Below are 16,683 nucleotides of genomic sequence, written 5' to 3'. Positions count from 1 at the left end.
AATGCTTAGTGCTGTGGAAATCTGAGCTCTGGAGATGAGGGACTTGATCTTATTTAAGTCAATGGGAGTTTTGCTACTGCCTCAGATGTGAGGATGGTTCTGGTTGCCCTAATGCAGGCACTATTCACTAGGGGCAGCAGGCTGCTTGTACCACCATACCAGAACCCCAGTAATGGGACAGGTGTGTGGGCACCACTCTGGCAGCTAAAAGTGCAGGCACTAACACCTGGGGGCAGCACTAAAAAGGCTAGCTCCCCAGGTGTAGGAGTGGTGGCAGGGGTGCTGGAAAAAATGTTAGGGTGCTGAGAGCCTTTGAACCAAACTGTAAACCCTGTAGATGATGGAAACCACCTCAAGCCTGCAGGTGCAGCAGCATGTGCTTGTGGCAACAGGTGGAAGACCTACTGGCTGCAGAAATGGGGTGGGTGGGCACAGGATGGGTACGCGGATGCGATGCCTCCAGGGCTGGGCAAAGGGAGACGCCACACCCCCATTGCAATGAAACCCAATTGCGCTCTCAGCACGCAGGCACCAGCCCGCCACTTCTCGCCTCCCCCAAGAGAGAGCGGGGGAGAGGGAGTGATTCGCGCCTGCGCAGTCAGAAGGTTTCCCTCCGAGCGTCGAGCGCACACGCGCTTACCGTTGCGTCCCTCGCTGACGCCGGCTCGTGCACTGCAGGGGGTGGCGCGAGGGTGGCCGGCGCGCGCAAAGCGGTTCAGAGCCGGGGTGGCGGTTGCTCCGTGTCTGCCTCGCGGGCGCCTCCACCCCCGCCTCAGGTGATGCTGGCGGCTGGGGCGATGATGAGGAAGAGGCTGAGGAGGGAGGTGGGGGCCTCCCGCCCCGCCGACCCCCGCCTCCCGCCCACCGGCTCGGAGCCCCGCCGACCCGTCCCCTGCCCCTGAGGAGGCCCCGGGCCGAGCCGGAGGCGGCGAGCCAGCGGCCCCCTCCACGACCCCTCTCCGTCCTCAATGTCTCCCCCGCCGCGGGGAGGCTGCTGCCGCCTTGGAGTCCAGCGCTCCGGCCCCCTCACCGCCGCCGCAGCCCCCTCGCCGTCGGCCTGCAGCAGCCGCCTGGGCGCGGAAGGAGCTCGGCCTCCCCGCTGTCGCCGCGACCCGGCCGCCGCCAGCCCCTGGCGGCTGAGGAGCAGCGGAGGAGGCGGGGAGCCCCCCGGGGAAGATGAAGGCGGAAGCGGGAGACAACTCCATGATCAACCTGTCGGTGCAGCAAGTGCTGAGTCTGTGGGCGCACGGCACCGTGCTGCGGAGCCTCACCGGTAACCGGCCCAGCCCCCGCCCCCCCGGGACCCGGCGGCGGGGAGGGGCATGCAGGGTGGCTGTGCACGCTGCTCTCGCCTGAACCCGACCCGTGGGGCGGGGGTGACTCAGGGCAAAGGGCGGGACTCCGAAATGGGATAAGCGCGGGGATCCTGTTAAAGGCAGAGGCCCCGTAAGCGTCGGTGGGGTCCCACATCACTGGCAGAGCAGTAGCGGGGGGGGCTTCGCTTTTGCCTCCACTTGTGGTAAGCGAGGGCTGACAGTGAGTGGTTTCCTTCATCTCTGGGGGCTGGTCACGGGAAGGGGCCAGGTGTGATGATGAGGGCTGGCAAGCCCACACTGAGCCAGGAAAGGTTGATGAGGGGGCCCATTAAGCCCCTCCACGCTACACTTGGGCTTGCTGTCAGGGGATGAAGGGGCAGTTAAAAAGGAAAGAGGACCGCCCAATATCTCCTATTTCTGCTCCCCAAGGAAAGGGCCTGTGCAGAGACTGCTGACTGCCAGACTCATCTGGAGGAAAGTGAGCCTGGTCCAGTACTGTGGAGGTTTATCTGGGGGACTCTCTTTGCCTTAGCCCAGTACTATCTATGCTAATGAAACTGTTGCAAGGAACCTCGGGGGAGGGATGGCCTCAATAAACTCTGAACTTTCGCATCCTACTACACTCTGCCCACTAGTTTTTCTTTAAAAAAGGAGTACCTGTGGTACCTTTGAGACTAACACATTTTTTTGAGCATAAGCTTACGTGAGCTACAGCTCACTTCATCGGATGCATCTTAGTCTCTAAGGTGCCACAAGTACTCCTTTTCTTTTTGCAGATACAGACTAACACAGCTGCTACTATGAAACCTAGTTTTTCTTTGACACTGAAGAGCACAGTGTCACCTGGTTTGCATGGGATGTAGGGCACATCAATTGATTGTTGGTTGTGTTGATAGGCAAAAGTTTTGGAGTGGTGGTGCTCTTATTGGGCAAGTATTTCCTATGTAAGTATGATTGGACTAGGAGGGAGTGCTGAACTAAACGGGGTCTGGATTTCTGCTGTACAACATACTACGTAGCATTGAGAGATTAATATTAGTAATCTGGTTTTGAAATAAGTTGTCTGCTCCTCTCCCCCGTCACCATGTTTTTTCCATTGATGTAGTTGTGGCTTGAGTTGCTAGATATGTGCTTTTCTTTTAAATGTTGAGGTTTTATCATAATAAGCATGCAAGGCTTGAAAAATCCACTTGCTTTTGGCAATACACCATAATGTATTGTAGGAAAATAAGAAAGTTGAATAAAGTGAGGAAGTAGAAAGAAGTCATAATAGAAGCAAGAGACAGACTTAAATTTTTTCAATGCAGCAAATTGAAACATTGACAATAAAACAAAGTATAAAATATATTTCTCTTCTCTCTATAAATCATAGGGGGCATGACTTTGGAGGGAAGGGTAACAGGATTTTCAACTTGACTAGTAGGTTTTTTTCCTTAGAGTACTGGACATAAAGTAAACTTTTCAAGCCTTGGAAGCCTGAATACATGTAGTAGTAGTAATAATAAAAATACACTGAATATATGCAAACATAACTATTGGAAAGTTAACTATGTTTTATTAAAATTTAAATCCTGGATTCCAAGCCGCCTTTAAGGGAAAAGGATGCCAGAGTGTGATAGATGCTTCTGTGGCATATTTCCTCTTAAAGTTTCATCATTAGTCCTAGGGGAGTTTTTCTTACCTGACAAAGTAGATTTCTGTATTAATCATTCAGCATACAAAGGTTGTAGAAGGGTTGCTGTTTATCATGTGGTTTTTTTCCTCCAGTCCTCCTTGAAACCATGCTTTCCCTCAGTTTGTTGCTGTTGGGCCCAGTGTCCACTTGATGCCCAGTGTGCATCAAGTCTGGAGGGGATTTGGAAGAAAGCTAAATAGCTATACAGCACCACCATAGCATATAGTTTCTAACTTTGAAGACTAGATACTAAACCCCCCCGAGTATATAACCAAATGTAAGTGATGCAGGATCAAGTTGATAGTCTTCCCCAAGTTTGTGTTCGGTTTTACTGTATCCACTTAGTCTTTGTGAATCTGAGTTAATTGCTGAGTAGTAAGTAATGAGGGTCATCATTTATGCTTATATGGAATTTAGTGAAAGGCTGTGTAATTTATTTTTAGAGCTGGCACTCTTTTTACTTTAATGAATAGTAAAAAATTAAAACCTGTATATTCTACCAATTGGTGTCAGTATTGGATCTGGCAGTTTCTAAAGGTGTGTGGAATACACTTAGTACTTAATTTACAATTGCAGTTAAAACATGTTCTGCTTTCTCTGTTGCTGACACCTATTGCTGACAGTGAGTGACTTTCGTAGCATAATATTGAATAGTTTTGAGGAATTTTGTGTTTCACTCTTTATATAAACTGTGACTTGCGTGGATATGCATTTAGGGACTTAAATGTTGTTTTTATTTTATTTTAAATCGTACTCAGCAGCTAATGTTAGTGAGACCTATAAACTGTGATTTTATTGTAAAATAAATAAATTATATATATATCAAACAAACCTTCCCTCAAAATATTTGACAGAGGTAGAATAAATTGCTTTAGAGTTGGGTACAGTGACTCTCCATACAGAGAGAAAGGTGGATACATGAATGAGTGGTTTGCTTGCTGACCATTACTTCACTTGTTCTCCTGCTGCATTTATGAGAATTTTTTAACTCAACTGAGTGTAAAGCATTTCATTCTACCTTTGACATGTACAGTGTGTAAGAGGAGACTTCTTGGATGGAGTGAGGAAAGACATTTTAAAGGTATCTACAAAGAAATCTCGCCCTAAGAATGCATTCAAGAAGACCCTTACGTATTGACTTCAGGAATCAAACTGGTTTTGTCCTCAGAGGCCTATCTTAGTTAGATGAACAGATTGACCTTGTAATGGTTATGTTTATATAAGACTGCAAAGTTTATATAAACAAAGTGAAGGTTTGCTGAACAGTTTGACTGAACTTTTAGGCTACATTAAAATGTATTATGTTTAAAGATTACCTCTTTAGTCAAGGAAACTGCAGCATTTATTTCCACTACCCCATGTAACTGTTGTATATCTTTTCTGCATGTTTTCCTGTTGTTGCATATTCCAAGGATTTAAGCTTCATGCACCTGCGTTAGTTTTGTTTTCCCCATCCCTGCACTATACCTCATTCTCTTTCTCTACATCCCTGCTTAGAGAGGGAATTTGAAAAATTCTTGCTGGAGAGTGAGTGATTACACCTTCTAAAGTCGGAGTATGTTATGTTAATCTCAACTTTAGTCTCCACAGTTTACTATGGACATTCTGTTTCCTTTTAAAAATGCATGATTTTTAGAATCATTGAGCACTTTGAATTCTTGACTTTTGAGAGCTGGTGTTACTTGGCTTCGCTGAAAATCAGGCCTAAAGTTTATTAGCCTTGTGCAGAAAATAGAAAACCACCTTCACTTCAAAACCTGTTGGGCACTTCGAAGAGCCCAGCTAACTGAGCAAAAATTTTGCCCTGTCAGTTGTTTAAAATAATAATAATCTAGTATGGCTTATGTTCCAGGCTCCTCTTTTTTTAGACATTATATTGTCTTTGAGGAATTTTTATCTGCCTTAATACAACATTGTGGAGCAACAGTATTATTCTTCTGGCAATAACTTATCCTACAATTATATAAAAAAGAAAGGAAAAAAAGCCACTATGTTAAAATTGCAAAGTGAAGCACTTCTACGAAATGCCAGGCTTCAGTTTGCCTGTGCAACCAGAGTTTGGCCCTCTTGAGCATATGCATTATGATTGAATACTAGTTTTCCTGCAGAAGCCTTGCCTCATTCAGCGAGTGAGTAGTCTTTAATATTCATCTGGTGTATGGCCTTGGGTTTATTTACTGCACCCTATTCAAACCCTGGACTGAATACAAAATTAAGAATTTTATCCTGGGTATTTTCTAATTAGCTGTTGTAGTATCTGAGTGCTTCACAAACATTAATGAATTTATCTGCACAACACACTTGTGTGACTAGGCGGTGGTATATCAATTCTACTAAGGGCATAGAAAGATGAAGGCCAAAATTGTCGAGTATCCACTAATTTTGGGTGCCCAGTTTGAGACACCTAGGACCTGTGTTTCCCCCAGAAAACTTAGCATTTTATAGCCATTTTTATAACATATTATTTGTTCAAAGCACAGTTCCAGTTGACTTCAGTTATAGTTGTGAGTGCTCACACTTGTGCAGATCTGGTCCCAGGTGTCTCATGGGCACCCAGAAAAAGAAAAACACAGCTAGAGGCCAACTGAGAACATTTTGGTTTAAGTGACTTCACTAACATCACATAGAATCTCTGTGGCAGTGGCAGGGATAGAATCTAATTCTCTAGGGTGGCTTTCAGCTTCCTTAAGCATAAGACTTTGCTTTCCTCTTCCTGCAACCCCTGCTTTATTCATTCCATACCATCTAACTTCTGCAACAAATGAGGTAGGGATTCTACAGATGACAGCCTCATTCATTACCCAACCCTAAGCTATTTCCAGAGCCCCATCTATGCTGTGCACTGAATGAGGCAGTGGTCTTGTGGAAAAAAATGTATGTGATTGTATAATAAGACTGTCATAATTCATAAGAACAAGGGGATTTCATTAGCAACCTCCTGGTATTTCCTAACTTTTGGGTGTTGGATTTTGCAGCCTTTGCATTTTTCAATGTAGTTCTTTTTTATGTAATGTTTAAATTTTAAAGAGGTTGGTTTTTTTTTTTTTAATCACAGGGAGCTATATTGAACCCAAATTGAGTCATCAGTGCGGTTTGGATCTTTTCATCCCAAGCACAGACCACTTGAGCTAACAAACTGGTAGCTGTAGCAGGCTGAATAGGTGGATCAGGCACTAGAGAGGGATGAAAGACATTTTGCCAGTGGGTTTCACAAATATTTGCTGACAACAGGAATACTGAGATTTGGGACTCCTGGTTTCAATTCTACGTCTCTGAGAGAAGTGTTCTTTCTAGTGATTATAGACCTTTCCTTGTTCTCCCCCCCCCCCCCCCACTTTCCCCCAGCCTGTCTATTTTAAACAAACAAAAACCTGACTGGATTTCAATTGGCAGTATCTTTGTGTTTTTTCCTAAACTTCCATTACTATATTTGATCTTGAACGAATATGACCAACCAGTCAACTACAGGCAAACCAGCCAAATCAAAATTTTTGAACTTGGATACCTAAAACATAGGCAGCTAAATACATCTTCCACCCCCCTGAGATACTGTATACTGAACTTGCTGTGAGCACTCAGCATCTGTGGAAAATCAGACCAGTTACTTAGATGTGTAACTTTAGATGCTCAAGTTTGAAAGTTTTATCCGGAGTCTGTTTTCAAAGCCTTTCAAAACAGCATATTCTTCAAGCTGTTTTAAATCTTGTTAATTTCGAGTCCAAGTAGGATGCCTTTCCTGTTAGTGAGGGACTGCTTGACCTGGCCAAGGCCCTGTGGCAGATACCAGCTGCCATAATGCCTGCTGCAAAACAAACTGAGGAGAGGTAACAGGTACCTCTCACAGGATTTGAGTACTTCTTTGGTCACCCCAATCTGGGCTCCTTAATTGTGTCTGAAGTACAAGAAAAGTCAAAATTGAGTAAGTGTGTCCCCAAGGACAAGAACCACAAAAGGCTTTGATCTTTTGGGGACAAAGTCATACAGTCCGCTTTCTTATAGTTGCGTGTGGCTAACTGTTAAAGCCTTACTGCTCAGTTATGACTTTCTAACACGGGACAGGGTGACTTCCTTTGTCACAAAGCTCCAGCATGACAGCAGAGAGGAAACTTTAAAGACTTAGTTAAGGTAGTCAAATTAGTGGCCAAGACAACCCTACAGGCAGCAATGGATGCCTCAGACACTGCAGCCTGGTCTGTGGCCACTATGGTGACAATGTACCAAGTCTCTTGGCTTCAGGCATAGAATCATAGAATATCAGGGTTGGAGGGGACCTCAGGAGGTCATCTAGTCCAACCCCCTGCTCAAAAGCAGGATCCATACCCAATTAAATCATCCCAGCCAGGGCTTTGTCAAGCCTGACCTTAAAAACTTCTAAGGAAGGAGATTCCACCACCTCCCTAGGCAACTTATTCCAGTGTTTCACCACCCTCCTAGTGAAAAAGTTTTTCCTAATATCCAACCTAAACCTCCCCCACTGCAGCTTGAGACCATTACTCCTTGTCCTGTCCTCTTCCACCACTGAGAATAGTCTAGAACCATCCTTTCTGGAACTACCTCTCAGGTAGTTGAAAGCAGCTATCAAATCCCCCCTCATTCTTCTCTTCTGCAGACTAAACAATCCCAGTTCCCTCAGCCTCTCCTCATAAGTCATGTGTTCCAGACCCCTAATCATTTTTGTTGCCCTTTGCTGGACTCTCTCTAATTTATCCACATCCTTCTTGTAGTGTGGGGCCCAAAACTGGACACAGTACTCCAGATGAGGCCTCACCAATGTCAAATAGAGGGGGATGATCACGTCCCTCGATCTGCTCGCTATGCCCCTACTTATACATCCCAAAATGCCATTGGCCTTCTTGGCAACAAGGGCACACTGCTGGCTCATATCCAGCTTCTCGTCCACTGTCACCCCTAGGTCCTTTTCCGCAGAACTGCTGCCTAGCCATTCGGTCCCTAGTCTGTAGCTGTGCATTGGGTTCTTCCATCCTAAGTGCAGGACCCTGCACTTATCCTTATTGAACCTCATCAGATTTCTTTTGGCCCTTTAGAGAAGCACAGGCCACGATTGAGGACTTGCCTTTTGAGGGCTTAGGCCTGTTCAATGAGTTTAGAGCTCTACCTGTCCGCTCATTCAAGGACTCAGTTCAACCTTTGCTCTTTGTGGATTTACACCCCACCACCATACTGCAAGTCATATTGCCTTCAGCCCTATTCAAGACAATAGGCACTATCTTACCATCCTACGCAACCTAAATAACATACTGAGACGTGACCATGCCAGGAAGATACAGCAGAGGATGCCAGCCTTCCTCAGCAATACACCCCTCCCACAACATGTCAGCCAATTTGATGGTACCATTGGGAGCCACTTTGGATGCAGTCTAGAGAGCATCACCTTTGGAAGTTTCCTCACCTTATTCCACTGCATGTCATCTACAATGACATTTCACGTACGGACGGGAGATCACTGTCATGGCTCCCCCATTCCATTCTTTACCTATACCGACCCTCTTTCTCCAACCATTTTCAAGGACCCTTCCCATAAGAGCTTGTTACATACAGAAGTAGCCTTGTTACTTCATCTAGAAGTCGTAATAGAAGTTCCACCAGAATTGAAGGGAAAAGTCTTCTACTCAAGGTGTTTCTTCATTCTCAAGAAGAGAGGTTTTTTGTCCTATTGTAGATCTGAGGACACTCAGCATATATATATATAATATATATATATATGCTGATCATCAACAGCCTGCCTCCCAGAGGACAGGTTCCTGTCTCTCTGGTTGAGAAGTGACCCAAGATCAAATCCTATGGTGACAGTTCAAATGAGTCTTGGATTCATAGGTCGTGGTAAAAATTCCACTTGTGGTACCGACCACTATCCTAGAACCATGCTCAGTCCATCAGTGCTATCCGTTAGGGTTCAGAGTAAGCACCTGGCACTCCAGCTAACACTACTTCAACTTTAGAGAGAGAAGAGAGTATTCTTTCTCTTCCTCTGGCTCAGATAGCAGCAGGGAGATGTCACCAACATATTCCCCAAAGTCCTAGGCCATTTTGATCGCTGTCTTTCAGAAAAGGGAGACTAGAGCACATACCTTAGGCCTAGAAGCTTAAAAGGGACATGACTCCATGGTACCTATCCCCTAGCCTCCTAGGGCATACCTATATCAGCACCCTTGGCCCTACTGGGTACCATGGGTCTTACAGCCAGCCAGGAAGTCAGCATCTACAGTTTCAGCCAGAATGAGGTGCCTCTGTCCGTCAAAGTATGGGGAGCATTGCAGGTGGCCCAATCAGCAGTCCTTCCAACTGAATAGTCACAGGAGCAAGACTCTGAAGAAGAGGATCCATAGGCTGAGGAGAACAACATTTTTGCTCCCATCTCTTTTTTGTCACATGATCAGACTTTGGTTCCCACTTTCACTAACATGCAGCCTGATGCAGACCTTTCAAGAGCTGTTCTGTTGCATGGCAGACACAAGAGTCCAGTGGAAGCTTTCTAGGGAAAATCTCATAAATTCCTTGACAAATTGCATATTACTCCGCGAGGACATCTTGTGATGCCAATAAATGAGAACATGCTTGAGCCAGCTGTCACACTGTCTGGAGTGGCTTATGACCATAAGTGCCTACCTCAGGGCAGACTCTCAAAAAGAGGGCAGTCACCCCAAACTGGTGGTATGCTCTATAATTAGAGTTCACCAAGCCAATGACAAATGTGAACTCCTGGATCGTTGTAACAGTCTCACCATGGAGTCATAGACCATTCCCTGGGCCACTCTAGTCTATATTGCCACTCAGGCAAGCTGGACTTAGTGGTAAATGTTCACTTACACCAAAAATCACGAAGTATTCAGGTTGCTTCAAGACCCAAGAGACCAATCACTTGCCCCAGATCGGTGGGTACCCTAGATCTTACACCAGAGACAACACCTATAGCCAATCCTGTAATAAAGTAACTTAAAGATTTATTAACTAGGGCTATGTCTACTCTACCGCGGTAAGTCGACCTACACTACGCAACTCCAGCTACGTGAATAACATAGCTGTAGTCGACGTACCTTAGGTTGAGTTACCACGAGGTCTGCACCGCAGGGTGTCGACGGGAGAAACTCTCCCTACGACTTACCTTATTCTTCTTGTCAGAGGTAGAGTACAGGGATCGACTGGAGAGCTATCTGCTGTCGATTTGCCGGGTCTTCACTAGACCCACTAAATCGATCACCAATGGATTGATCTCAGAACTTAGAGCCTGGCTGCAGTGTAGATGTAGCCTAGGAAAAGGAATGTTATTTACAGCTTAAAGCAAGCAAACTTATACACACAAATAAGTTGCAATCTCAATGCTAAGAATGACAGAGTTGTGGTGATCTGTCAATTCAGAATGTCTTTCAGGGCAGACCCAGGAGTAACACCTTGGGGTCTCCAGCTTCAATTAGTCTTGGCCCTGTGAGAGTTCAAACAACAAGGAGATGGAAAATGTTCCTGTGTCTTTGTTTTATTTCTTTCATTCAGCCTCCAAGTCCATAAGATGAGCTTCCTTGCATGTAGCACTTCCAAGGTGTGATATGGCCATATCACAATCCTTTATATTACGATGTTCCTTGATGGCCTATCTGATTTTGATTGCCCTTGTGGATGCATGAGGTGGGAAACGCTCTTCCCATCTGTGCTCACAAGTTTAGAGTGAACATTTTCAAAGTTACAAAGTAAAACTTCCATATTTTCTTATGTAATACAGACATTATAAATAAGATTAACACATGCAGCAACTTGCCAACATTCTGTAGAGTGTATACATTGTTATAAAACTAATACCTATTTTGAGCAATACTAACACATAAGTGAACTGGTCTGGTCTCCAGCTATCAGTTTGTTAGATCTTAGCTAATGCCTGCAACCTTGGCAAGAGTTGGCACTAGACCTGGTAGCATCACAATAGCCAACTTACTATGTCAGACAACAGCATCTCTGGCACCTACACCTGAGTGCCTAGAGAGGAAACATCTGTTCCTATCGGCAGGGTTTGAACAATTTTACACTCAACCTGTGCCTGGTAATGGCTCATGAAAAGGCAAAACAACAGTGACCATCGAAGACCACACCCATGTCAAGGAACCAAAAAAGCTGGACTTGTTGGGACTAAAAAACTGCTCATCAGCCATTTTACAAATGATTGCTAATTACCATGTTTTATTAGTAAAATACAATTACTTAAATTGGAATAGTGCTGATAAATTTTTACATAAACTTCCTCTGGAGAGTTAGGGAGAATTGTAATCTCCTGCATCTGAAGGAATGCTGGTGGTATACTCTTCTTCAAGCTGCACTGGATAAGACACGGCAGCAAAGTCCATAGCTGTCTTGATAGCCACAAGGAGATCTTTGTTATAATCTTCTGGAATACCTAAAGAAGTCCAGGTGGCAATTGAAGGCCTACCATTTGAGCGATGTTGTATTGTTTAGTCCCAAGACTGGAAAAGCCCTATGCTCCTTAAAAGATTCTAGGGCAACATTGAGGTCTTTGTAAATGTATACATCAGCACTCAGGCGAAGGCAGATTAGGCCTCAGCACTATCAGACAACCAGGCTTCTTGCATCACAGACTGTCTGAAGCGTCCAAAAAGAGTCAGATTGCAGAGGAGAAGGCCATCGGTCTCTTCTTCTTCAGCTGCTTATGCAGCATCATTTTCAAAAAGCAGATTTGACTCCTCAGTTAGGAGCCACATAACTTCTTAAAGAATTCTCTCTTCCCTTCCCCCACCTCCTTCAATTTGAGAACAGTTTTTCATCTCATAACTATGGACTGATGGGTACAGGAGATTGCAGAGGTGGGGTACTCCATTCATTCAATTCCAGACTCTTCACACCCCACTTATCCCTTCCCCATCCATATTCAGAGACCTTTCTAACTAGAGCACACTACAACAAGAAGTAGAATAATTTCTAAGGCTGGTCTACACTACGGTTAGGTCAACGTATGTGTCTGCACTACAATATTGCTCCCACTGCTGTAAATCACCCACTACACCAACTTAACTCTGCCTCCACAAGCAACGTAGTGCTTAGGTCTGCGTTGACCTGACTACGTTGTGTTAGCATAGACACTACGTTGACTGTTCCAGCTGTCAGTGCCCCACACTTCAAGGTAAATCGGTGCAAACAAACGCTCCTGGTGAGGACGCATACCACTGACAGAAGGATCTGGTGTGGACATGCCAAACCAATTTAACTACTGTGGTGGGTGTACATCCACATAACTTAAGTCAACTTAATTTTGTAGTATAGACTTGCCCTAAGTCTTGGAGCAGTTGAAGTCCCTCGAGATTACAGGGGAAACAGGTTTTATTCCCCTTACTTTTGAATACTTAAGAAGAAAGGGGTTTGACATTCAGTTACAGACTTGCAACAGCTGAACATCTTCATCCACAGGTTCATCTTAAGAATGATCACTGTGTTCTCCATAATTCCCTCTGTGCATCTGCAGAATTGGTATTCAGGTCTTGCCCCAAAGACATTTATCAAATGCCTGGTGGTAGTGGCAGCATACCTCAGAAAACAAGTTACCCAAGTTTTTCCTTACCTAGACAGCCTGGCTCATTTGGGAGAGATTTACTCAGCATGTGACTTTTGCCCTTTTCGGGTACTCCAGTGTTTTGCTTCCCTCCGAGTCAGTCAACAAGGAAAAGTTGGTTTTACTTCCTTCCCAAACAATAGAGTTTATAGAGGCATTACTGGACTCCACCACAGCAAAGGCTTATCTGCCTCATCTGAGATTCAACTGCATAGTAAGTCTGGTCAATCAGTTACAAGCCCAACCTCAGACATCAGTAGTTTGCCTCAGCCTCCTAGGGCATGTGGCCTCTCACACTTTCATAACTCTGCGTGCCAGACTTCACCTTCAATGCTTGCAAGAGTGGCTGAAGTCTATATATCCACTCAACAGACATCTAGACATGAGAGTGCAGATCCCACTAACCCCCAAATCCCATCATATTTAAATTGGTGGACAGATCCTCCAGAAGTATGCAGGGTTTACCCTTATTTCCACTATTGCCATCCAACGCACAGATGACAGACGTTTCCAGTCTAGTATGGGGGAATTCACCTGGACCATCTCCACGCTCAGGCCTTATGGTAACTGTGGTTCTTCGAGATGTTGTCCAGATATATATATTTTATGACCAGTTCTCCTTCCCTGCTACTGCAGAGTCTTTTAACACCTGGATTCTATATTGGCGAAGGAACTGAGAGGTAGTTAGGATTGCCTGGATCTTTATGCTCTTGGGTGGGAGATATGAGGACACACATGGGGTGCATGTATAGACTCAGCAGGCACTGGTACCCAAAAGAATCCAAACCTGAGCACATGGGGTGCACACTTACCAAGAGCAGAACAGTTTCTTCTTCCAAAACAGTGGATGCTATCAACTCTTGCACCTTATTCTGTGGGGTCATTTATATCAGTATTATATTAATACACTATCATGATGGTACACAATCCTGGCTGAGACTGCAGCGCGGATACCATTCAAATAGCTTGTCTCTTCATACTGAAAATTCAAGAGAAAAACCTTCTGGGAATGTTTCTTGATCATCTAGTGCTTAGGCTCTTAATTATAAATCCTCTCACTATCCAATCCTGTTTCTTTTGTAGTTCTTTGACCATGGAATTGGAAAAAGGAAAAGTTGGCAGCCCTTATAACTGTGAAAATAACTTTCTGATTGTAAAATAATGTAGTAATATCAGGCTAAGACTGCAGCAGCAGTTTTAATGCATAGAAATGGGGATTGACTAATCATTTTCTGAAACAGAGCTGTAGACTTATGTTTTTGGCTATGCTTGCAGATAAACTGTGTTCAGCACTGGTTCAGCTGGTTGCACCATCAGCAATGGGTATATTTTACAATGTAGAAAAGGCTCTAAAAAGGCAACCTTGAATGGATTCAGTTAAAGAGAGAGCACATTTTACAGTGGGTCATAAGCAGGGCCTGTGTACTTCATGGGACACTGGATCCATACTTTGTAGGAAGGTTTCCTGATTCCTGCCATATGTACTGTTCTGTGTTATACTTTAAACATTCACTTGAGACTTTTATTGAAATTAATATAAAGTACTGTGACGGGGCAAGGTCAGATGGCTATAGAAAAGTAGCGGGAGATAGATATATTAGCTCCAGGCTATACAAATCCCTCGTACCAGGATAAGTGAAGTGGCAGCTGCTCCAGGTCAATTAAGACACCTGGGGCCAATTAAGAACTTTCCAGAAGGCAGGGAGAATGCTAGGTTGATTGGGACACCTGAAGTCAATCAGGGGCTGTCTGAAACTAGTTAAAAGCCTCCCAGTTAGTCAGGTAGGTGTGCATGTCAGGAGCTGTGGGAGGAAGTTGCGCTGTTGGAGAGACTGAGTAGTACACACCATATCAGGCACAAGGAAGGAGGCCCGGGGGTAAGGGTGAAGTGGAGCTTAAGGAAATGAGGGCTGCTGTGGGGGAAGTAGCCCAGGGAATTGTACATGTCATGTTTCTAAAAGGTCAGCTACCATAGCTGATACTATTAGGGTCCCTGGGCTGGAGCCCGGAGTAGAGGGTGGGCATGGGCTCCCCCCCACGCCCTTTGCCCCCTGATTAATCACTGAGACTGGGAGACAACAGAGACTGTGCAAGGACGGATAACTTCTCTTCACCTCCCTCGCTGGCTTATGATGAAAATGGCTCAATAGACTGTGACCCTTGTCTCTAGAGAGAGAAGGGTTACGTGGAGGGTCACAGTGAGCCTCTGAGGCTAGCGAAATCCGCCAGGAAACGTGGGACCCACGGGAGGCAAGGACAGAGGTTTGTCACAGTACACACAGGGAATATGCTACAATTCGTTTTCATGATTAGTACAATCAATTCAATTTTAATTGATTTTTGGTTTGTTTTTTTTCACTACAATAAGTGTTATCTAGTTCTTTGGCAATCTTTTGACAGTCTCTTAAAAATACTTTATGCTACCCCTAACTTTTCACTGTTTGTTTTTAATGTATAACTACATTTTAGAAGTTGAGGGGAAAGCTAGAGATTTTGGCATGCAAATAAGGGATGGATAAGCACCCATAAAGAGTCAGGAGATTTGTGGGTTTGAGGCACGTAGCACTGGAGTGAATGGGAGCATTCTTAAGTGGCCTTTCTGATTTCTTAGTAGTTCTCTCATTCCCATATACCTTCAATGATCCTTACTGCTCCTTTACTTTCAAAGTAGTAGTAACATTTATCTGACATTTAAAAGGGGGAACCTGTTTGTATTCAAGCACATGTATTACACCATTAAGAACTTCAGTTTTAGTGGTTACCCAGCTGTGACAATATAATGTCGGCATATTTTGAAGAAATAGTAGAAATTACTAGACTGACATTGTTGACTAATTGTAAATAAGCAACTAGAAATATAAAAACCATTTGTAATTTGACTCTTTATAAACATTAGGTTTTTGACTTAGGTACAGTAGAACCTCAGAGATATGAACACCAGAGTTATGGACTTACCGGTCAACCGGACATCCTGTGGAACCAGAAGTCCTCAATCAGGCAGCAGCACAGACTAAAACAAAAAAGCAAATACTATACTGCCTCAGAGCGTTAGCACCCAGGCTCAGGGCTTCAGCCACGGGGTTTGTAGTTGCAGCTGGGGCGGGGGGCTTCTTTCTCTTGGGAGCACCGGGGCTCCGATCCCAGTTTCAGCTTCACAAAGGGTGTTGGGGCTTCAACCCCACAGGGGGCGCTGCGGCTCAGGGATTTAGCTATGAGGGGAGCACCAGTTCCAGTCCCAGCGCTACCTCTGTAGCTAAAGCCCTGAGCCTTGGCACCCCTCTCCCCAGCTGAAGCCGGAAGCGGAACCGTTGGGAGCCCTGAGCCCCAGCACCCCCCGTGGGGCGGAAGCTGGGAATGGAGCTGTGGGGCTGAAGCCCTGAGCCCCAGCACCCCTCACAGGTCTAAAGTGCTGAGCCCTGCTTCTCCCCCAGGGCAGAAGCCACAGCCACCCGGAGCCCTGACACGCCACACCCCCTTTGCAGCTGCCAACCCAAACCCCCTCACCCCCCGCCATATGGCTGAAGTCCGTAAACTTTTGCTTCAGAGCTATGGAACATTTCAAAGTTCGGGCCAACCTCCATTCCTGAGGTTCCAAGGTTCTACTGTAGTAAAAATTCCGCTCCTTTGGGGTGAATTTGTTCGTCAGAACTCTTCATTTAAGTTTTTGATTAGCTAAGGTGCTAGCCTTCATCTTATTTTCCCCATTTAAATCACTAATCTTTGCATCTTTTTAAGCTTCCTTGTTAAATATTTTTGATAAGCTTGTTTGCATGTGATAGTTGAATAGTTCTACAGTAGATACTATATATTAGCGTGAAAGTACAATGAAATTTGGTTTTAGAAACAACTTGAGGGAAACACGTTGCTTCAGAGGTGCTCTTCTGATGAAGGTGGACCCAAATTTTACTTGGAATTTTTGGATATACTTGGGGGTGTTTCTTTAAGATGTTTGGCCTAATAGGTACAGTGTCTTGAGCACATACCGCTATTTTCAGATTGATTTCTTCTGAAGACGGAAATCAATGTTTGTCTTATAAAATACACAAAAAGAAAAGGAGTACTTGTGGCACCTTAGAGACTAACCAATTTATTTGAGCATGAGCTTTCGTGAGCTACAGCTCACT

At 44.8% G+C, this 16,683-nt stretch overlaps 1 protein-coding gene and 1 non-coding gene across 2 annotated transcripts in view; one reads left to right on the top strand and one right to left on the bottom strand.

The window, feature by feature from the left end:
* The window catches only part of LOC140906997 (uncharacterized), a 49,869-nt gene extending 48,465 nt beyond the window's left edge, over window positions 1-1,404 (bottom strand). The window contains exon 1 of the transcript XR_013635348.1: window positions 641-1,404. This is a non-coding gene — a transcript (uncharacterized LOC140906997). The remainder of the gene's footprint in view (window positions 1-640) is intronic.
* Window positions 611-16,683, top strand: part of TMEM170B (transmembrane protein 170B) — a 36,592-nt gene continuing 20,519 nt past the window's right edge. The window contains exon 1 of the mRNA XM_073332056.2: window positions 611-1,273. Within this exon, the coding sequence (XP_073188157.1) occupies window positions 1,177-1,273 (97 nt within the window). The 5' untranslated portion in view covers window positions 611-1,176. The remainder of the gene's footprint in view (window positions 1,274-16,683) is intronic.

This window comes from Lepidochelys kempii, chromosome 2, assembly GCF_965140285.1.
Source record: "Lepidochelys kempii isolate rLepKem1 chromosome 2, rLepKem1.hap1, whole genome shotgun sequence".
In the NCBI taxonomy this organism is placed as follows: domain Eukaryota; kingdom Metazoa; phylum Chordata; order Testudines; family Cheloniidae; genus Lepidochelys; species Lepidochelys kempii.
Note: the sequence above shows the minus strand (reverse complement) of the source record. Positions and strands in the feature narration are given on the sequence as shown.